This window comes from Procambarus clarkii, unplaced genomic scaffold (assembly GCF_040958095.1).
Source record: "Procambarus clarkii isolate CNS0578487 unplaced genomic scaffold, FALCON_Pclarkii_2.0 HiC_scaffold_139, whole genome shotgun sequence".
Lineage (NCBI taxonomy): Eukaryota > Metazoa > Arthropoda > Malacostraca > Decapoda > Cambaridae > Procambarus > Procambarus clarkii.
In genome coordinates this window covers 784,193-807,851 of record NW_027189172.1, presented here as the reverse complement: position 1 = coordinate 807,851, position 23,659 = coordinate 784,193, and the positions used below count along the sequence as shown (strand labels likewise).

Sequence of the window (23,659 nt, the reverse complement as noted above, 5' to 3'; positions counted from 1 at the left end):
AAGTGATAGCCGAGGCTATTTGAGCCACTTCCCCGACGGCAACTTGGATGATGATGGTCAAGTGGATTAAGGCGCCCTGTAGTTACCAGTTGCGTTGCTCCTGGGAGTATGGGTTCGAGTCACTTCTGGGGTGTGAGTTTTCATTCATATATATATATATATATATATATATATATATATATATATATATATATATATATATATATATATATATATATATATATATATATATATATATATATATATATATATATATATATATATAACTTTAGAACACTTTCCCAGCAGGAGACTCGAACCCTAGCCAGCACAGAAGCCTTCCAGCAACTGGCATAACAGGTACGCCTTAACCCGCTCCACCACCTGCTCAGACCCTTAAAAGAGATGGTAATTTCGGAGTATTTAAATACACCAAAGATCACCACCTCCCAAGAGCACTAGAGCAAGTGAGGGGTCATTTATACGTTTATTTCATCAAGTCCCTGTTAATATGGGAAGACACAGTGTCTATGCTTAAGGCACAACTCTCCTAAACACGAGAGTGAAGTATACAACTTTAGAACACTTTCCCACCAGGAGACTCGAACCCTAGCCAGCACAGAAGCCTTCCAGCAACTGGCATAACAGGTACGCCTTAACCCGCTCCACCACCTGCTCAGACCCTTAAAAGAGATGGTAATTTCGGAGTATTTAAATACACCAAAGATCACCACCTCCCAAGAGCACTAGAGCAAGTGAGTGGTCATTTATACGTTTATTTCATCAAGTCCCCTGTTAATATGGGAAGACACAGTGTCTATGCTTAAGGCACAACTCTCCTAAACACGAGAGTGAAGTATACAACTTTAGAACACTTTCCCACCAGGAGACTCGAACCTAGCCAGCACAGAAGCCTTCCAGCAACTGGCATAACAGGCACGCCTTAACCCGCTCCACCACCTGCTCAGACCCTTAAAAGAGATGGTAATTTCGGAGTATTTAAATACACCAAAGATCACCACCTCCCAAGAGCACTAGAGGAAGTGAGGGGTCATTTATACGTTTATTTCATCAAGTCCCTGTTAATATGGGAAGACACAGTGTCTATGCTTAAGGCACAACTCTCCTAAACACGAGAGTGAAGTATACAACTTTAGAACACTTTCCCACCAGGAGACTCGAACCCTAGCCAGCACCGAAGCCTTCCAGCAACTGGCATAACAGGCACGCCTTAACCCGCATATATATATATATATACTTGACATTTGGCTTATTAGCCAAATCGGGCCTTGCATAGTAGGCTGAGAAGTGCGTTCTGGCTACTAGGTACGACATATATATATATATATATATATATATATATATATATATATATATATATATATATATATATATATTGTGATGGGAAAGTGTTGGAGTATAGATGTTCGGCAGTCCTCCAATGGCACGTGTCAATGCCTGGTCACACTTACAAAAAAAAGATAGACTGCTTGCCTGTTGTCTGTGGTAAGTGAGAGGGAGGAGCACGTAAAACACAAAGTATGAACAATGAAACTTTAATATATACTTTAAACATAAATAAAAATAAAGACAAATCTCGGGGAAATGAATAGTGCAATTAAATAACAAAGATAAATGCAAAAACAATGTGAGATAAAATAGTAAATGGTGAAATGGTGCTGAGAATATTGGCTATGGCTGAGACTTCCCTTAGTACACAAAACTTAGAGCTTAGTATGCCAGAGAGAGATGTCAACTCTTTGAGCACAAAGAATATTCTGAAGTTGATGGCTGGTCCATGCTCAGACATCGACTCAGGTAGATGGCGCTGAGGTGCAGTGTGAAGGTGTGCAGTCGGCGAGTCACCAATCAGGAGCAGGCAGGCTGGGATGGGTAGTTGGCTGGTTGACGACGAGCCGGCATGGAGGGTGTGTGAAGTTGGGGGTTTAGGGTACGTTTTGCCTCCTGGTCAAAACGTTTTGTGCTACTCGTAGACGTATCTTGAATGTAGCATCTTACACTTGTAGACTGGACGTAACTTTGGGTAGGAAAGAGCAGGCTTAATCTCTCTTGAAAGAGATTATTGTCACAATATATATATATGTATATATATATATATATATATATATATATATATATATATATATATATATATATATATATATATATATATATATATATATATATATTTTCTAACACGAATATATATATATATATATATATATATATATATATATATATATATATATATATATATATATATATATATATATATATATATATATATATATATATATATATATATATATATATTGGTGTATACTGGCAGCAGGTTTTCTTTCAAACATGTTTCATTGAATATGACCGCATATTCTGTATTTATTATTTTCTGGTTTAGGGCTTCTATCCCTCTAACTATTTTCTTAGCATCAGGGCTTAATTGGAATAGGAGTTCTCCAAAACTCATTTTCGTACTTTTAAGGTGAAGAAAAGAAGTGGTTTACTATAGAGTGTATTACACTTATTTGTATAATTTGCACGACGTTTCGAACCTCCATGGTTCATTCTCAAGTGAACAGATCTTACAATACTAGTTGATTTTATACCCGCATTAGGTCAGGTGATAATACAATGAAGGTGAAAAACATGGGGGGATACATAAGGGATAAACATAGGGGCTGCAGAAGGCGTATTGGCCCATACGAGGCATCTCCTATCTAAACACAAAGATTAATCCAGTGTAATTGGCCTGTTATGTTGGACATTGTCTTCTGTGTTGGCATCGATATGTTCTTGTCTTGTCCTTACTCTCATGGTGGGTAGAGTAAATAGTTCCGTGATTTGGGTGTTCATCGTAGGTCGCTCTATTCTTATGTGAATTGCCTCAAGATGAATTGCCTCTTGAGGCAATTATACTGGGTTTTATATACTCGACATCCTCACAGACCAACATCACCTCAGCACTGAAACAAGGATTATCATGAAACTAACAACATTATATGGAGGACCTATGGCAATTCCACGACCAAGAGATGGCTTCCTGAACCTTGCAGGAATTAACCTCGGGGAAGAGCAGGCTTAATCTCTCTTGAAAGAGATTATCGTCACAAAATATATATATATTGTTGGGGTTCACTCGGTGAGCAACGGTTATCAGTACTTATCCTGGCAAGGTCGCCAATGTTGGGGTTTACTCTTCTACTCTCTCGGATGAGCAACAGATATATTCAAGGTCATTCACCGTAGCCCTGCGGGTCTTCTCTCTATCCTCGCGGCGCCACTGTACGCCAGGAGAGTATCCCAGTCAATCCCAACCGGCCTCTGATTGAGAAGGAGTTGGAACACAACTCGTTCACTTAACTGTTATGTGCCCGCCCCAACAATAGGGCTCTACTATTAACCACAAGGTCGCCAACTGGTGTTTTCCGGTGTCCAGTAACACGTCAGTGGATCTGTTGAGTTGTGGTAACCGTGGCAAGGACACTCTCAATAGATCAGAATATCTGGCAGGTATTTACTTCTATCACACTCTGCTCTCAGGTATTATATAGCCACAAGATAAATGGAGGGGATGATATAAACACAGATGTATTTTGTATTTTACTTAAAACTCATTCAAAGATGTCACAAGGTCATATCAATGAACAATCAGCTGATCCAGGCGGGAGTCGTTCGTTCCCACGTATAATATACACTCGCTAAGTCGGCAACACTCCCCCTCTCGTCACTGTCAAAATCAGCTGGGCGCCTTCCCCCGCGCAAATGTTTATTGCTTGTTTCTCTGGCGTCACGCGCGCTGTTTCTTTAAGTTCTCAAAATCACTAGAAATCCGAACACTCGATATTTGTGACAATAGCACGTATTACTTCGCTACACTGTTCTCGGGCTCAAACAATCGTTTCTATAATAAATGCGACAATAATTCACTGTAATGGTGTTTCACACTGCCCTACATTTAATGATAACTTATGAAGTATTTAACACTGGAGTTCTCAGTATTTCCTTTCGTGGGCGATAACACAATTAATCACTGCACACACGAATGATTATTCAATGCACTAACATAGACATATATAATATATATAGATAAATCAGACATCAATAAATGGTAATAAAATAGTTACTGGGCACATAGCCTAACTTCCAAATACTGGCATAATATTATATATATTTTCTCACTATATGATTCAATTAAAATCTCATGAAAGACATTCTCAACACAGTAAATTCATCAATAATCCGGGTGCCTGTACACACCAATAATAAACATAAATATTGTGAGTACTCTTGATAGTACTATTCTGCACACTGGTGCCTTACTGTGACATAGGTGAGCCTTGCTCACGACATACAAAATCATCAGGCTAAATAATATAGCCGAATATTATAGCTGACTAAAGGGGAATGGGGAGGGAAACTAGAACCACCTACTTCCACCTATCCTCCGATGAGAGTTGAGTTGTAGCTCCTGGTCCTGGCTCCTGCCTCGTGTCGGGAACGCCCCCACACACACACACGCTGTCGTGTTCTCCAGGAACTCAATCAATGTCCCACCGTAAGCGCGTCGTCTCCGTGCCTTATCCCTGCAGGTCCGTGCTCCTCCTCGACTTCTTGTAGGGTTGGAGTCGGTCTCCCGGCCGTCGACTTCTCCCAGCCACGGCTGCCCGCCTACTTCTCGGCTGCAGTCGTTCGGGTTCCCAAATAGTCCTCTTCTTCCTCTGCTACCCAGTGGCTCGGTTCAGCCACTACGCCATCACGAATGGGTGAACTGCCTCAGACGTCGCCTACGTCACTGCACAGTCTTCACTTCTTCTTGCACAGTACCTGTCCTGGAGCACTTGTTGCTCGATATCCGTCGATTCCCTCTCTGGTTCAACACATGAACGAAGGAAGACCTCACAGAGTACTGGCAGACTTCAGGTGACGCGTAAAATCCACGGGAGCGGGAAACAACTGTCAAACTGACAGGACCAATCTTCGCACGTCCAACCTCCTTGACGTGTCGTGTCTGACTGATGGCGCCAACGCGGCGCGCTGCCCGGACCCCCTTTCCTTCGTGACGTCACATTCGCCATGGGAGGTTTTCATTGGCTCCCAGTGCCACATTGCTGTCGGTGATCAATCCGGTGTCACTGACGTCACACAGTTTTGGCGGGGACACAGGAGAGCCAGCGCCATCTTGGCTTCCTAAAGGGCTTAAACCACAGGCCAAAATATTATTGTTTCACAATTTTCTCGGCACTCCGAGAACACTCCACTCTCCCACATATATCAAATTGATGCCTGCGACGTAGAGAACGCTTGGGTAAAGTGGACATGACTCTTACTGCAGGCGTGGGAGAAATATAAGGGGGGAACACCGTCACATACCCCTCCCCTTAAAACAAGAGTCATGTCTGGTTAGTGTATACGGGACAGGGCGTCTGCTACCACGTTGTCCTTCCCCTTGATGTGTTTATTGTCCAGCCGGTACTCTTGCAGTAACAACGCCCACCTCGTCAGACGTTGGTTGGAGTTCTTCATTTTGTACAAAAAGGTGAGAGGGTTGTGATATGTGAACACCAGAACAGGTCTCGCCCCTCCTCCCACGTACAGATCAGAGTGCTTCAGGGCCATAACTAGCACCAATGCCACTTTCTCAACGGTACTATATGCCCGCTGGTATTTTACAAACTTCTTCGAGTAGAACGCTACTGGCCTATGTACTTCACTCCTTTCTTGAGCCAACATGGCCTCTATCCCAACGTCGCTGGCGTCTACGTACAGGATGAATCCGGCTGAGAAATCTGGGGATATTAATACCGGGGCCTCCGTCAACAATTTCTTGGTCTTTTCAAAAGACTCTTGGCAGGCCTCTCCCCATCTCCATCGTACATTCTTGGAGAGTAGCTCGGTCAGGGGATGCGCTACCGTGGAGAAATTCCTGCAGAACCCACGATAGTACCCTATCATCCCAAGGTACCTTAGCAACTCTTTACGCGTCCTGGGCACGGGGTATTCCTTAATGGCTGATACTTTGTGATCAACAGGGGTGACTTCACCTTGGCCGATGACAAAACCAAGGTACTCTAAGTGAGCTTTCCCAAACTCGCTCTTGGCCAAATTTACAGTCAAGTTAGCCTCCTCTAGCCTTCTGAACAATTCCCTGAGTCTCTCTAGATGCGTCTTCCAATCGTCGGCGTACACGACGATGTCATCGATATAAACTGTGCAGCCTGCGGCACCCCTTAACAGCTCATTCATCATGCGCTGGAAGCAGCTACCGCTGTTTTTCATTCCAAAGGGCAACACCTTGTATTGGTACAGCCCGTCAGGAGTTGCGAAAGCCGATATCTTCCTGGCCTCAGGAGTCAAAGAGATCTGTTAGTACCCCTTGAGCAGATCGACCTTGGATACGTACCTTGCACTGCCCACCTGGTCAATGCAATCGCTCACTCTTGGTATAGGGTGAGAATGTGCCACTGTGATGGAGTTCACCCTCCTGTAATCTGTACAAAAGCGGTAGGTTCCGTCGCTTTTCCTCACCAACAAGCATGGGGAACTCCACTCACTTTTACTGGGCTCCGCAAGGTCGTTCTCAAGGAGATACTCCACCTCCTTTCTCATCAGCTCTCGCTTCTCCGAGCTCACCCTATACGCGCTCTGCTTGATGGGCCTGGCGTCCCTCACCTCTACCTCGTGCGTCACACTCTTGTGTCGTCGGGGCACGTCGGTAAAGAGGGAGGCATTCTCCCTCAGTAGGTTCGTCAGGTCCGCGCTCTGTTGCCCTTCCAGATGTAGTAGCTTGTCCTTGATCTTCGCCAGACTCTCAGTGTTGGTGAGACGGGTGCCGTCCGCCCTGGACCACTTTCTTTCCTCCTCCGGGAGTTCTTGGTCCACCTGCACGCACAGAACCGTCTCCTGCTGGGGTTCTCGGGTCACCGTTCCGTCCTGCCCGGCGGCTCCTCCTTCCACAGTGAAGAAAGGTTTCAGGCGGTCCACGTGACACACCTGTTTCTTGCGGGGTCTATCCGGCTTCCCAATTTCATACGACACAGGACCCAACCGCCGCAGCACCTGGTATGGTCCCTCAAACCGCGACTCGGTCACCCTACCTTTACCTGGCAGCAAAACCATCACCTGGGACCCGACCTGGAACTCCCTCTGCGTAGCTCTCTTGTCGTACCACTCCGACATCTTACGCTGCGCCTCCTTCAAATGTTTCCCAGCTAGTTCCTTCGCTAGAGTGAGACGCTCTTTGAATTTTTGGACATACTCATTCACCGTTCCCACGGTCACTCCCGGTGTCCATTGTTCCCTCAACATGGACAGAGGACTTCACACCTCGTGTCCATACACCAGCTGGAAAGGTGAGAAACCTAATGATTCTACCACCGCGTTACGTATGGCGAACAACGCGGGGTATACAGCCTCATCCCACTCAGCCCCCTGTTCTGCGCAGAACACTCTCAGCACGGTCTTCAAGGTGGAATGAAATCTTTCGATCGCCCCTTGCGACTGAAATCGGTAGGACGACGACCGAATCTGAGTCACTCCCCAACCTGTCACCGTCTGTCGGAACTACTTAGACTGGAATATACTTCCGCAGTCTGTCTGAATCTCTCTGGGCATCCCCACCCAAGAGAAAAATCGTTGTAGTTATCCGGCTACTCCTTTCGACGTCAAACGTCGCATCGGGACAGCTTCTGGAAATCTGGTGGACGCACACATTATCGTCATCAGATAGGTATTCCCTCGCTTCGTTCTTGGCAACGGACCCACCCCGTCAACTAACAGACGCTCGAATGCAGGCCCAAACGCCGGAACAGGGATCAATGGGGCCTTCAGTATCGCGGATTGGCTCTTCCCTGCCCTCTGGCACGGTAAGCACGTCTTACAATAACGCCTCACTTCGGCGTCCATACCTGGCCAGTAGAAACAATCCCTGATCCTTCGCAGCGTCTTGGTCACCCCCAGGTGACCTGCCGAGTCCACGGAGTGCGATAGGTCCAACACAGCCGCTCTGCACTGGGCCGGCAACACTACCTGGTGCCTCATACTTAGAGACTCTTCTCCGGCCTCCATCCTCACAGGTCTCCACTGTCTCATCAGCATGCCGTCCTGTATGTAAAAATGGGTAGCCTTCTCAGGACCGACACGTCCTCCTTTGGCCTCACGAATCAATTCGGGGAACTCCGTCTGCTGCAACTCTCCAAGACGAGTGCGGTCTACCCCTAGAGAACTGGTGAGGGTCACCTGCAACTCACCATTTGGGCTTTTTTCGCCCTCCGCTCGCTCTCCGGGTCCTATGAAGAGGTGATCGATTCCCAGGCTGTCGGACGTCTCCTCAGCCCCATCAGATCCACGACCTCCTTGTTCTTCGCGCTGTCTCGGTATCACAGCACAAACTGGGAACGCCACCGGGGCGATTCCCTTCTCATCCCCACAGGCGTTTAACACTCCGCCCATCTCCTTGTATTGCTCTAGGCACTCTTCGCCTTTCACGAGATTTGGAAAGACATATCCTCCACATGCGTCATTTCCCAAAATGACCTGTGCCTCCATCTTGGGCATTGATGCACAGACCCCCACCACAAGGGTCTGGCAGCCATAATCAGAATTCAAAGTCACCTGGTGTAGGGGCATCCTCACTGGGCCACCCACAGTGGTCACACTTGCCACCCCCACACTGGTACTCTTGTAACCCTCGGGGAACAGGGTTTCACTCACCAGGGTAAAATCGGCCCCAGTGTCTCTTAATATCTTCACCGGGATGGGGTCTGCGTCCCCCATCCTTACGGTTCCCTGACACACGAATGGGTGAACTCTCTTCTTCCCACTCAGTACGGGTTCATCCCGCACCCTCTCGGCCATCTGGTTCTCGAACCTCACTAAAGCAACGTTCCCCCGCTGCTTAGGGCGTCTGCACTCCCGCGCGACGTGTCCGATTATTCCGCAATTGTAACAGTGCACCCTTCTTCTGTGTATCTTCCTTGCGCCATTCATCGACTCCTCGGTTTCGGCAACAACTCGTGAGCTCTCAGCTTGGGACTTCTCTATCGGCTCCACAGCAGTCTTTGAACCTCTCCTGTCTCCACTTGAGAGGTGGGACTCAGGAGAACTCGCTCCTGTCCTCCATCCGTCCGTCCTTCTATATCTTCTGCCATATCTGGAGTGTATGGGCGGTCGGTGCCGTCCCTCTCGGTGCGGTCGCAGGGCTTCATCCAGCATGTCGGCTCTGTCAGCTGCGGCTCTCAGGTCCTTAATGTCCGCCTCCTTTACTCTCACCCTGATCTCAGGAGAGAGCACGGACATAAACTTCTCCATGACCATTAGCCCCTTGACCTCTTCAACCGACCTCGCTCCTTCAGAGTCCAGCCACTTCAGGAACTTTCTCTCCATGTCCCTCGCCGTCTCCGCATAAGTTTTTCTGGCGACCGGATACATTCCCTAAACCTCTTCCTGTAACATTCCGGTGTGAGCTTGAAAGAATGGAGCACAGCTCTTTTTACCGCATCGTAGTTGGTGCATTCTTGGAAGTCGAGCCTATTGTAGGCTTCACGAGCTTCACCTGTGAGCCTCCCTTGAACCAGCTCCGCCCACTCCGCCCTCGGCCACCTTTTCAAAGCAGCAACCCTTTCGAAGTGGTCGAAGAAACCTTCGGCTTCATTTGGTACAAAGACTGGCAGATCTCGCTCCCTCACTCGGCGGTCTTCCTGTTGTGGCGGAGCAGGGGGAACTATCCCTAGCTCAGCTCGCCTCAGCTCCACATCCTTGTTAGCTTCTATCTCCTGCTGTCTCATCCTAGCTTCTCGCTCGTGCTCCTCTCGTCTTAGCTGTGCTCACTCCTCACGCTTCAGCTGTGCTTCTGCTTCTCGCTCTTCTTTGCGCTGCTGTGCTTCTCGCTCCTCACGCTTCAGCTGTGCTTCTCCTTCTCGCTCTTCTTTGCGCTGCTGTGCTTCTCGCTCTTCTTTGCGCTGCCGTGCTTCTTCTCTCCTCAGCTGCGCTTCTGCTTCTCGCTCCTCCCGCTTCAGTTGTGCTTCCAGCTGCAGCTTCATTATCTCCAGCTTAACGCTGTGCCTGCTGCCGCTGGATCCCCTGCTGCTTCCACCAATGCTCAGGTGTTCTCCCACACTGGCAGGTGTCTGTGGCCGTTCCTCTCCCAAAGCTTCGTCTCGTGCCCTGAGCCGTGCCATTATCTCCAGTCTTCTTTCTCCCACTCTGGGAGATCTCAGCTTTATTCCAAAATGGTCTGTTATTGCCTGTAACTGTGCCTTGGTGCACTCCTCCAGCACCTGTTCATCTCTAGTGTCAATAAACCTTGTTACTTTATCATCCTCCATCTTGTGCTATGAGTGATAACCTGCACCTGATATCTAATACCACTGCCAACTACCACAACTGCAACCTTTACTTCGATCGTGATCCTGGCAAGGTCGCCAATGTTGGGGTTCCCTACTCTCGGTGAGCAACCGTATCAGTACTTAGTCCTGTCACGGTCGCCAATGTTGGGGTTCACTCTTCTACTCTCTCGGATGAGCAACAGATATATTCAAGGTCACTCACCGTAGCCCTGCGGGTCTTCACTCTATCCTCGCGGCGCCACTGTATGCCAGGAGAGTATCCCAGTCAATCCCAACCGGCCTCTGATTGAGAAGGAGTGGGAACACAGCTCGTTCACTTAACTGTTATGTGCCCGCCCCAACAATAGGGCTCTACTATTAACCACAAGGTCGCCAACTGGTGTTTTCCGGTGTCCAGTAACACGTCAGTGGATCTGTTGAGTTGTGGTAACCGTGGCAAGGACACTCTCAATAGATCAGAATATTAGGCAGGTATTTACTTCTATCACTCTCTGCTCTCAGGTATTATATAGCCACAAGATAAATGGAGGGGATGATATAAACACAGATGTATTTTGTATTTTACTTAAAACTCATTCAAAGATGTCACAAGGTCATATCAATAAACAATCAGCTGATCCAGGCGGGAGTCGTTCGTTCCCACGTATAATATACACTCGCTAAGTCGACAACACTCCCCCTCTCGTCACTGTCAAAATCAGCTGGGCGCCTTCCCCCGCGCAAATGTTTATTGCTTGTTTCTCTGGCGTCACGCGCGCTGTTTCTTTAAGTTCTCAAAATCACTAGAAATCCGAACACTCGATATTTGTGACAATAGCACGTATTACTTCGCTACACTGTTCTCGGGCTCAAACAATCGTTTCTATAATAAATGCGACAATAATTCACTGTAATGGTGTTTCACACTGCCCTACATTTAATGATAACTTATGAAGTATTTAACACTGGAGTTCTCAGTATTTCCTTTCGTGGGCGATAATACAATTAATCACTGCACACACGAATGATTATTCAATGCACTAACATAGACATATATAATATATATAGATAAATCAGACATCAATAAATGGTAATAAAATAGTTACTGGGCACATAGCCTAACTTCCAAATACTGGCATAATATTATATATATTTTCTCACTATATGATTCAATTAAAGTCTCATGAAAGACATTCTCAACACAGTAAATTCATCAATAATCCGGGTGCCTGTACACACCAATAATAAACATAAATATTGTGAGTACTCTTGATAGTACTATTCTGCACACTGGTGCCTTACTGTGACATAGGTGAGCCTTGCTCACGACATACAAAATCATCAGGCTAAATAATATAGCCGAATATTATAGCTGACTAAAGGGGAATGGGGAGGGAAACTAGAACCACCTACTTCCACCTATCCTCCGATGAGTGTTGAGTTGTAGCTCCTGGTCCTGGCTCCTGCCTCGTGTCGGGAACGCCCCCACACACACACACGCTGTCGTGTCCTCCAGGAATTCAATCAATGTCCCACCGTAAGCGCGTCGTCTCCGTGCCTTATCCCTGCAGGTCCGTGCTCCTCCTCGACTTCTTGTAGGGTTGGAGTCGGTCTCCCGGCCGTCGACTTCTCCCAGCCACGGCTGCCCGCCTACTTCTCGGCTGCAGTCGTTCGGGTTCCCAAATAGTCCTCTTCTTCCTCTGCTACCCAGTGGCTTGGTTCAGCCACTACGCCGTCACGAATGGGTGAACTGCCTCAGACGTCGCCTACGTCACTGGACAGACTTCACTTCTTCTTGCACAGTACCTGTCCTGGAGCACTTGTTGCTCGATATCCGTCGATTCCCTCTCTGGTTCAACACATGAATGAAGGAAGACCTTACAGAGTACTGGCAGACTTCAGGTGACGCGTAAAATCCACGGGAGCGGGAAACAACTGTCAAACTGACAGGACCAATCTTCGCACGTCCAACCTCCTTGACGTGTCGTGTCTGACTGATGGCGCCAACGCGGCGCGCTGCCCGGACCCCCTTTCCTTCGTGACGTCACATTCGCCATGGGAGGTTTTCATTGGCTCCCAGTGCCACATTGCTGTCGGTGACCAATCCGGTGTCACTGACGTCACACAGTTTTGGCGGGAAAACAGGAGAGCCAGCGCCATCTTGGCTTCCTAAAGGGCCTAAACCACAGGCCAAAATATTATTGTTTCACAATTTTCTCGGCACTCCGAGAACACTCCACTCTCCCACATATATCAAATTGATGCCTGCGACGTAGAGAACGCTTGGGTAAAGTGGACATGACTCTTACTGATGCGTGGGAGAAATATAAGGGGGGGAACATGTTACGGCCCTCTCGGGTCGCAACTGGGTTCGTACTCTGATGTTATTAGAGGAAGGGTATCCGGCCCCAAGCCAGTAGTGGCTTTCAAGGGATGAGATCCGTGACGCAAGTAAAATAAAAGGGGAAACTAGGATGAAGCAGCAAGAGTTTGAGGCTAACAAGGAGGTTGAGCTGAAGCGAGCTGAACTAGGGCTAGTCCCACCTGCCCCTCCACAGCAGGAAGACCGCCGAGTGCGTGAACGAGATTTGCCAGTCTTCGTGCCTAATGAGGCTGAGGGCTTCTTCGACCACTTTGAGAGGGTCGCTACCTTGAAGAAGTGGCCGAGAGCAGAGTGGGCGGTGCTGGTTCAGGGTAGGCTCACCGGTGAGGCTCACGAAGCCTACAACATGCTCGACCTCAAAGAGTGTTCCAACTACGATGCTGTGAAGAGGGCCGTGCTCCACTCTTTCAAACTAACACCGGAATGCTATAGGAAGAGATTCAGGGAATGTACCCGTTCGCCAGGAAAATCATATGCAGAGACGGCGAGGGACTTGGAGAGGAAATTCCTGAAGTGGCTGGAGTCTGAAGGAGCAAAGTCAGCTGAAAATGTCAAGAGGCTGATGGTCATGGAGAAGTTTATGTCCGTGCTCTCTCCTGAGATCAGAGTGAGAGTAAAGGAGGCGGACATAAAGGACCTGAGGGCCGCGGCCGACAGAGGTGACATGCTAGAGGAAGCCTTGCAACCACGCCGAGAGGGGCAGCACCGACCGCCAGTATACTCCGGATATGGGAGAAGCTATAGAAGGACGGACGGATGGAGGACAGGAGCAAGTTCTCCCAAGTCCTACCTCTCGAAGGGAGACAGTAGAGGATCAAAGAGTGCTGTCGAACCGTTAAAGGAGTCCCCAGCTGAGAGCTCAGGAGCTCTTGCTACGACAAGAGACGCTGCAAAGGAGACGTTGGAAGGCGCGAGGGAGATCCTCAGAAGAAGAAGGATCCGCTGCTACAACTGCGGAGTATTCGGACACGTCGCAGACGCCCTAAGCAGCGGGGGAACGTTGCTATCGTGAGAGTAAAGGACCAGATGGCCGAGCGGGATGAACCCGTACTGAGTGGGGAGAAAAGAGTTCACCCATTCGTGTGTGTGGGGACCGTAAGGATGGGGTATGCAGACCCCATTCCTGTGAAGATTTTAAGAGACACCGGGGCCGACTTTACCCTGGTAAGTAAGACCCTGTTCCCCGAGGGTTACGAGAGTGCCAGTGTGGGGGTGGCAGTTGTGACCACTGTGGGAGGCCCAGTGAGGATGCCCCTACACCAGGTGACTCTAGATTCTGATTATGGCTGCCAGACCCTAGTGGTAGGGGTCTGTGCATCGATGCCCAAGACGGAGGCACAAGTCATCCTAGGAAATGACGCATGTGGAGGGTGACTTCTCCCTAACCTCGTGAAAGGCGAAGAGTACATGAAGCACTACAAGGAGAAAGGCGGAGTGTTAGACGCCTGTGGGGACGAGAAGGGAGTTGCCGCTGTGGCGTTCCCTGTGTGCGCTGTGGTCCCAAGGCGGTGCGACGAACACAGAGGGAGTGAACCTGGTGGGGCTGAGGAGACGCTCGTCAGCCTGGGAATCGATCACCTCTTCGTGGGACCCGGAGAACGAGTGGAGGGCGAAGGCAGCCCAGATGGCGAGTTACAGGTGACCCTCGCCAGTTCTCTCGGAGTGGACCGCACTCGTCTTGGAGAGCTGCAGCAGATAGAGTTCCCCGAATTGATTCATAAGGCCAAAGGAGGACGTGTTGGTCCTGAGAGGGCCACTCACTTCTATATACAGGACGGAATGCTGATGAGACAGTAGAGACCTGTAAGGATGGAGGCCGGAGAAGAGTCTCTAGATACAAGGGACCAGGTGCTGTTGCCAGCCCAGTGCAGAGCGGCAGTGTTGGATCTGTCGCACTCTGTGGACTCTGCGGGTCACCTGGGGGTGACCAAGACGTTGAGTAAGATCAGGGATCATTTCTACTAGCCTGGTATGGACGCCGACGTGAGGCGTTACTGCAAGACTTGCCTACCTTGCCAGAGGGCAGGGAAGAGTCAATCCGCGATACCAAAGGCCCCGTTAGTCCCTGTTCCCGCTTTTGGACCTGCATTCGAGCGTATGTTAATCGACGGAGTGGGACCGTTGCCGCGGACGAAACGAGGGAACACCTACCTGATGACAATCATGTGTGCATCTACAAAATTTCCGGAAGCTGTCCCGATGCGGTGTTTGACGTCGAGAGGAGTAGACGGGCAGCTACAACGATTTTTCTCTTGGGTGGGAATGCCCAGAGAAATTCAGACGGACTGTGGAAGTATATTCCAGTCTAAGTGGTTCAGACAGACAGTGACAAGTTGGGGAGTGACACGGATTCGGTCGTCGCCCTACCGACCGCAATCGCATGGGGCGATCGAAAGATTCCACTCCACATTGAAGGCAATTCTGAGGGTGTTTTGCACAGAGCAGGAAGATGAGTGGGATGAGGCAATGTACCCTGCATTGTTTGCCATACGTAACGCAGTGGTAGAATCGTTAGGGTTCTCACTATTCCAGCTGGTGAACGGACATGAGGTATGGAGTCCTCGGTCCATGGTAGGAAAGCAATGGGAGCCAGGAGTGACCGTGGGAACGGTCGATAGATACAGGAGGAGTGTCTCGCATTGGCGGCTGGAGTACTGACTGGAAAGTAAGCTCATCAGAGGAAAGGACCACGTGGTTGCGGATGCCTGGTCCCCAGTACACTCACACTATATGACTCTTATTTTAATGGGAGGGGTATGTGACGGTGTTCCTCCCCTCCCCCTTATATTTCTCCCACGCCAGCTGTAAGAGTCATATCCACTTTTCCCGAGCGTTCACCACGTTAAGGGCTACAATTTGATATGTGGGGGAGCGTGGAGTATCCACGCGTTTGCGAGAAATTCGCAAAAAAAAAGAAGTTTTGGCCTGTTGTTTAGGCCCTGTAGGACACCAATATGGCGCCTGCTCCTCCGTTCTCCCGCCAAAACTGTGTGACGTCAGTGACACCAGATAGGTCCCTGACAGTGACGTGGCACAAGGAGCCAATGAAAACTGCCCCTGGCGGGTATGACGTCACGAGAGCAGGAGGGTCCAGAGATCGTGCAACCAGTCGAACACGGCACGTCAGGGAGGCAGGACGTGCGACCGGGCATTCTGTCAGTGTGACAGTTTACCCAAGCTCCAGTGGATGTACGCATCTCCTGTAGTCTGCACGCACTCTGTGAGGTCTTCCTTAGTTCATGTGTTGGACCAGAAAAAGGAATTGACGGAATATTGAGCAACAAGTGCTCCGGGACAAGTGCGTTGCAAGAAGTGGTCTGTGCAGTGACGCATGTGCACAGTGACAGTGACATCTGTGGGAGCTCACCCGGTTAGGAGACGGCGTAGTGGCTGGGCCATTCCACGGTGAGAGAACCAGTTTGACCAACACGTCAACTAGGTTGGATGTGTGAACGATGGTCCTGTCAGTTTGACAGTAATATCACGCTTCCCGAGGATCTTACGCGTCACCCGAAGTCTGCAAGAACCCTGCAGACTTCAAGTACCCTGTGAAGTCTTCCTTCATTCATGTGTTGAGCCAGAGAGGGAATTGACGGAATATTGAGCAGCAAGTGCTCCTGGGGACAGGTACTGTGCAAGAAGAAACGAGGCCTGTGCAGTGACGTATGTGACGTCTGAGACAGATCACCCGTTTTTGTGACGAAGTATTGGCTGGACCGAGTCACCGGGAACCAGTGGGAAGAGGAAAACTAATTGAGAATCAGTACGACTGCAGCCGAGACGAAGGCGGGCAGCCGTAGTTGAGAAGGAAGTCGACGGCCAGGAGACCGACTCCACCCCTACAAGAAGTCGTGGAGGAGCACGGACCTGCAGTGGAAAGGCACGGAGACAACGCGTTTATTTTGGGACATTGGTTGAGTTCCTGGAATACGCATTATTGTGTGTGTGGGGACGTTCCCTACACCGAGGCGAGAGCCGGGACCAGGAGCTACAATTCAACTCTCACCAGAGGGCTAGTCCGCACAGCGAGGTGGAAGTTGGTGTTTCAGTTTCCCTCCCAATTCCCCTTTAGTCAGCTATATTACTTAGCCAGAGTATTTTGTATGTCGTGAGCAAGGCTCATCAATGTCACAGTAGGACACAGTTGTGAGAAGTGAGGCTGTAGAAAGCTCTCACAGGATATATTTTGTGGTGTGTGAATGCACCCGTATTATTATTGAAGAGTTTGCTATGTTAGTTGATGAATTCTTTCATGTGACATTTATGGTATAACTTATGCCAGAGAATATATATATATAAAGTGAACCAGTTATTAGTGTTAGGCTGTGTGCCCAGTATTTATCATACTCTTATTGATTTGATGAATTGATCCATATATACATGCTTGTGTGTTGAATAACTTTCATGTGTATAGTTTTCTATGTCAGTGCCATTTAAGTGAATTACGGTGTTGAAGGACAGTGCAGTGTCTGATTACATTTATTATCATTACCGTGAAATTACGGTGTTCAATGCCTTACTGTGAGCTACTGTGTTAATTGCCATTGGAAGGAAATAGTGAGCTCAAGAACAATGCAGTGATTTAATTGCGTTCTATTGCCATTATAGCAGTAATCGTGTTTTGTGTCAATACAGTGATTCTTGAGAATTTAAAGAAACCGGCGCCTCATGCCAGACAAACAAATAAACGAACATTCGCGAGGTGAGAGTCGCTCAGCTGATTTTGACATTTGACGCGAGGGGGGAGTGTATTGCCATATAGGTGTGCCCCAAATTATTTATGAAGAGAGAGCGACTTCGGCATTGTAATTGCTTGCCTGTTGACATGAATATGATATCTTGAGTTTTAAGTAAAATACAAAATTCTTTCTCTTTTGTATTACCCCTCCATAATTCTTGCTGCTACCTAACCACTGAAAAGGTGAGAGTGATGGAGATACATACCTGCCTGATATCAGATTTATTTAGTGCGCTCTTGCCACTGTTACCACAATTCCACAATACCACTGTCGTGTTACTGGACACAGGAAACACCAGTTGGCGACCTTTCAGATAGTAGTAGAGCCCTTGTCGGGGCGGGCACACAATTGAAAGAGCAAACTGTGTCTCCACTCATCTCTAACTACTAAGGCCGGTTGGGGATCGACTGGGTTACTCTCCTGGCCTTCAGTGGCGCCACAAGGATGGAGTGAAGACCTGCAGGGCTACGGTGAGTAGCGGTAATCGGTAATAGTGCGACCGTTGAGAGGATATCTTGTATCTGTTGCTCACCCTCTTATGGTGAACCCCGACAATATATATGTATATATATATATATATATATATATATATATATATATATATATATATATATATATATATATATATATATATATATATATATATATATATATATATATATATATATATATATATATATATATATATATATATATATGGACCTAGAGAATGGAGGCTCACGTAAACTCATCAGTTAGTTTAAAAGTTTACTGAAGCAAAAGCATATATACACATATAAATTGTATAAAGAAATGTCAAAAGGCGGATATCGTTCGCTGTTGGCAACACTTCTCAATGACACGTCTTTGGCAACATGGTCAGCTGACTTGGTCTACTCCTCGAGCGCGGGGGAACACCTCGTGCCTCTGACAGCATGATCAGCTGACAGCTCCAGCTGTCAGAAACGTTGTGACTTTCCTACGCCTCCAGCAATGCGATCAGCTGGGCGTTTCAGAGTTCGTTGCTGGCTCTTTGCACACCAGCTAACACTTCCAAAATCACTAACATCACCGCCTTAATGCTTTGCATTAATAATGCTTAATGCCTTAATACACGCACCAACTCATGCCTAAATGAGCTCTTGGCTCCTAGCCTAACACTTTCACCCGGGCATGACGCAGCATTGCGTCATTTGTTTACTGTCAGTAATCTCGGGGATGACGCAGCATTGCGTCATCCACTAAAATAATTGCCAAAAATCAGGTTTTTATCCGATTTTTGGGGGACTGTTTGGTAAGTGTCAACAAGCCGAATGCAATCTGTGACTACAATACAAACAAGAAAGGTGTTGATCACTTTGACCAAATGATCAAATATTATCACTTCATAAGGAAAACTCACAAATGGATGAAGAAAATTACCATCTATTTTGTGCAAATGGCTATCTACAATGCTTATGTGATGTACAACTACTACACAAAAAATACTAAACTATAATACTACATATACTAAAATACTAAATACTAAACATTTGTGGGCAGGAATTGGGAGTTTAGCTGGAAGGCGTCTGGGCGCTCACTCGCGGTTAACACGTGGCCCATCTTCAACTCGTCTCCGGGTGGAGCGTGAACAGGTTTTTTATTTTATATGCAAATGTTCCTCTAGAGACTTCTATTGCAAACCCATTGATACCAAAATGAAAGACCTAGGACGAAAATTGAGGTGACCAGAGTGAAAAGAATGAACACATTTTATCGCTGTTGCGCACTCCTGGGTAACTCGTTCGCACTTTCTTTGTTTGCTGCGGGTAATTAGCCGGGCTTTTGGAGTTTATATGCATTTAGTGCTGTAGAGAATGCTATTGCGAACACAATGATACCAAATTTAATCTCGTAGGATGAGAATTAAGGTGACAAAGTTGAAGAGACTATACACTATTCAGAATTAACGTGCGCTCCCGTGAAACGCTGGGACCCAAATCGCACAGTTGAGGAGTGGCGCGCGGGGCATGCCAAAGTGCTAATATTCTGTCACTTAGACAATAAAATGACGAGTAGAAATGTTCACAATATATAAAATATTCTAGTTCACCTAGATCAAAAGGGGTAAAGGGAGGGACAATTATCTAGCTTATTTCACTCCAACCACGAAGCTGACTCGTCCTATGTTGAGGTTCCTGGTCCTGGCTTCTGGTCTCCTAAGGAACAGTTCCCACACACCCAGGTTCCTCCGTCGTCCTCGTGGTAACGTGTCTTCACCGTGCTCTCACTCACAACAGGTACTGCCTTAATCCTCCTCTTGTCCGGGGTACTGGAGACAGGTACCTCCGTCATCGTCCTCCACTCTTCCTGGCACTGCGACACCTCGCAGTCCAGCACAGCTTCCCCTCACCTCACTGCCAGTAGATTTGGCCCGGCTGTAGCTTTTCCCTTGATGTGGAATACTGGTCCCCTGGGCGTCCCAGACGTCACCAGCCCAACGTTCCCTCTGCTGCAGACTCTTGATAGAGCTCTTGGCTCTCTAATCCGGCCCGTCCTTGCTTCTGAGCACTCCACGGAAGTTGGATGGCTTCTCAGACTGTCTGTAGAATCGAAGCGAAGCCTAAATCTACTGGTAAGGGCTCTCTAGATCCGGAGCTCAACCAAGGGCATCCACCCTCTTTGACGGTTTGTGACATACTCTTCCCGCCCAGGCGCCAGCCGCCCCGAGAACCCTCCAAAAGTGACGTCACACGGCCCGAGGGCTCTCGACATTGGTCACTTCCAGCATGTGACCTCACCTGGGCAATCAGGTGCCGGGAAGCGTCACGACGTCTTGGCGGGAAACAGGATGGCTCGGCACTGTCTTGTGCCTCCAAAAGGCGTAAGCCCCTTGCATTATCAAACTTAGATGGCCATTTTACAGCCAGCTTAATCACGCTCCACGCTTTCCCACATATAAAAATAATCCCTGAACATCAGAGAATACTTAGGCTATGGAGATATGACTCTTCTAAGCTGGGAAGAAAGAAATATAGGGGTGGGACACCGTCACAACACACGACCCCATGACACTCCCCTTCTTTTCTGCTTAATCTTAAATGAAATCACTGAAAGCTTTGTCTATTGAATTCAATGTCTGGTTTTTGGATGATGGCACTATAGCTGGCACCATAGACTACCTCTTGGAAGATATCAGGAAAATAAGGGAGCAAGAAGTAACCCTGGGTTTCTTCCTGAACCCTTCCAAGTGTGAAGTTGTCTCCTCCAACTCAGACATCGTAGCTAAAATAAGGTCTGCCTTGCCTGAAGCCCATGTCATTAGGGCCGAGAACAGCACCCTCCTTGGAACCCCCCTAGGGTCTAACGCCATTGAGGAGATCCTTGATAAGAAAATCACAGACCTCAGGAAGATGGAAAACAGACTAATTTTGTTTACAACTAATTCTTGTACAAGGGTAGGACATTTTAGGCTGGTGTTGTACAGCAACCTAGTCTAATTTATTGTGCTAACCTGGTGTAAGGCTAAGCATTTTACACTTGTCTAGAGTTGAACATATATTACAACCTAGCAAGCACATACTTTTATGCAGTATTCATGACAACCCGAGTTGTGTTGTTTACATAATATTACCTTAACTACAGTAATAATTTAACTATAATCATTTCACCTTTGAGTGTTAATTTGTGTCTCTGTACCAACCAAGAGTGATAAAGAAGGGTTAACTTGAGGAAATTCCAGCATTGATGCAGGCTTACCACTCAAATTATAGTGTGTATGATTATATAGTAGGTTTTTTTTAAGATAAGCAGCTCTATTTCGGAAACTAGTGGCTCTACTAATTCAAGTACCAGAAACAGTCCAACAAGACTAGCAAATACTGCCATGATGTCTACTGCCAAAAATGTAAAAGCGAACCTCACTGGCATGAAGGGCCACTTAACCCGACAGATCAAACATTGTGAGGATTTAAGTAATCAAACTCCAGTTAATTATGTAGAACTGGAAGGCTATTATAAGGTTGCACAGACCAAATACCAACATGTGCTCAAAAAAATCCTGAAATATCAGGATATCCTCGCATCCCCTAATATCTATGAAGAGGCAATGGATGATGTAATACAAGAAAATGCAGATTACGAAGATGAAATGCATGCAAAGTTACAACACTTTGACGATTTAATAACCACACATAAGGCCAATACAAATATTGCAGCCACAGCTTCCCAAAACCAGACACAACCAGAAGTCAAATTTCCATCACTCAGTCTCTCAACTTTCTCTGGTACAAAGGACGAGAGTTGGGACAACTTTTGGAACAAATTTGTTGATTCTGTGGATTCTATTGCTAATGCCAGCAAAGACGACAAAATTGACATATTTACAGGGTGTCTTAAAGAATAAAGCATTACAGTTGGTCTGTGATCTGACATTCACTGATGACGGTTAAGACAATGCCCTACAGCTCCTTAAGGATAATTATGCTAAGCCAGAAAGGAATATCAGACTTCTAACCCAGAAGCTGTTGGATATTAACCCTCCAAATAGTACAGCTGACTCACTCCAAGCCTTTAGATTGGAGCTTGAGTCCTTGCTCAAAGAACTTAAGAACAAGGTCAACTTGGACGAATCCGACTGGATAATCCAAGTCCATATGAAACGCAAATTACCCAGTGACGTACTGGATAAGTTGTTTGTCTTATATAACAAATCTTCTCTGAGTGTAAAGGAGATAAGCGAAGGTTTGCGTTCCATCATAGAAAGACAAAGAGATAACCCAGATGGAAAAGCGACATCTAAACCTTTGTCTACCACTAATAGTAGACAACAGAGTACAAACAGTATTCCAAACAAATCTAAAACTACTTCCCCCTCCCCAAAGTGGAAACAAAGCAGTAGGCACATATGCAGTTGGTCCCTCCAAACCTACAGTTAATGCGTCACCCAAATCGGTGACTCCCCAAGATGCTGTTAACGTCTGGAAACCATGTGTGTTCTGTGAACAACCACATGTCATATACTTTTGCAAAGTTTACCCCGATCGTGCTACACGTATAAAACGACTCAAGGAGTTACGTAAATGTACCAAGTTTATAAGGGCACATAATCCCGACACCTGCACAACTCAAATACGCACCTGTAATAGGTGCCATAAGGGTCAACACCATACAGCACTTTGTGGGGACTCAAGTACAAAGTCTGCCAAACCACAGAAGGAGGAAGGAACTACCACATCAGTACAGCTTTGTACTGTGTTACTTGGCATAAGTGTCTTCTCAACAAGGTCTGATCATAAATCAGCTTTACTCACTGCTCAATTGATCATTAAAAATGGAGAGTCCAAAGCCACCGTATGTGGATTATTTGACCAAGGATCCCAAATGACTTTTATCTCAAAGGAGTTGGTAGATGCCCTGAAACTCACACCTGTAAAAGAGACACGAATAGACATAGCAGGATTCCTGACTAACACAGGAGCCCGAGTCCTCAAGGTAGTACGACCTAAAGTACGTTTAGGAGGTTATGTCCGAACGATACAAGCTCTGGTAGTAGATAGATTCCCAACAGACCTGTATGTATATGGTCTAGGGACAACAGCCAAATTCCTGAAAGATAAGGGAATCCATTTGGCTGATAAAATCACGTCAGACAACCTTTCCAATATTGGAATCCTTATGGGATTAGATGTCTACCATAAGTTTATCAAAGGAAAGGAAGGAAAACAAGGAATGAGCTTGTTACCATCTGCAGGTGGCTATTTGCTAACAGGCCCAGTATTACGGCTGAAACAACCCGCACCTCTAGACCGCCAACTTGCCAACCCAGTAATGGTTGCATGACTAGGAGAACAGTCTCCCACTGCAATTCAGAGACATGTCCGAGGATGAGCTTGATCTCCCTGTACATAAACTGTGGGACCTGGCAACTCTTGGCAATGTCCCTTAACAACCTAGCCCAGATGACGACTGGACTCACAAACAATACCTGGACTCAGTCATCTACAGAGATAATCAATACTGGGTCAGGTTACCATGGAAGCTGAATCAGCCTCAGCTACACGTCAACCATTTTATGGCACATAACCAATTAAGATCACAGGTGTTGCGCTTACAAAGACAGCCTGAGAACTTGAAGTTGTATCAAGAAATATTTCAGAAGCAGCTCGATAAATTTATCGAAGTTGTCACTAATGATAACCCAAAGGAAGGTCACTACCTGCCACACCACCCTGTACTGAAAAATTCTGCTACTACCCCACTGCGGATAGTATTTACTT

The 23,659-nt window shown here is 47.1% G+C and overlaps 1 protein-coding gene across 1 annotated transcript; it reads left to right on the top strand.

Annotated features, from left to right (window-relative positions):
• Positions 1 to 22,163: 22,163 nt before the first annotated feature.
• LOC138360991 (uncharacterized) lies at positions 22,164 to 23,222 on the top strand. The gene has a single exon (XM_069320475.1). The coding sequence runs from the start codon at positions 22,164 to 22,166 to the stop codon at positions 23,220 to 23,222; it is 1,059 nt and encodes a 352-aa protein (XP_069176576.1).
• Positions 23,223 to 23,659: the final 437 nt, after the last annotated feature.

Coding starts and splice junctions, on each gene's coding strand:
- LOC138360991 (XM_069320475.1), top strand. CDS start 22,164: ATGGAAAAGCGACATCTAAACCTTTGTCTACCACTAATAGTAGACAAC.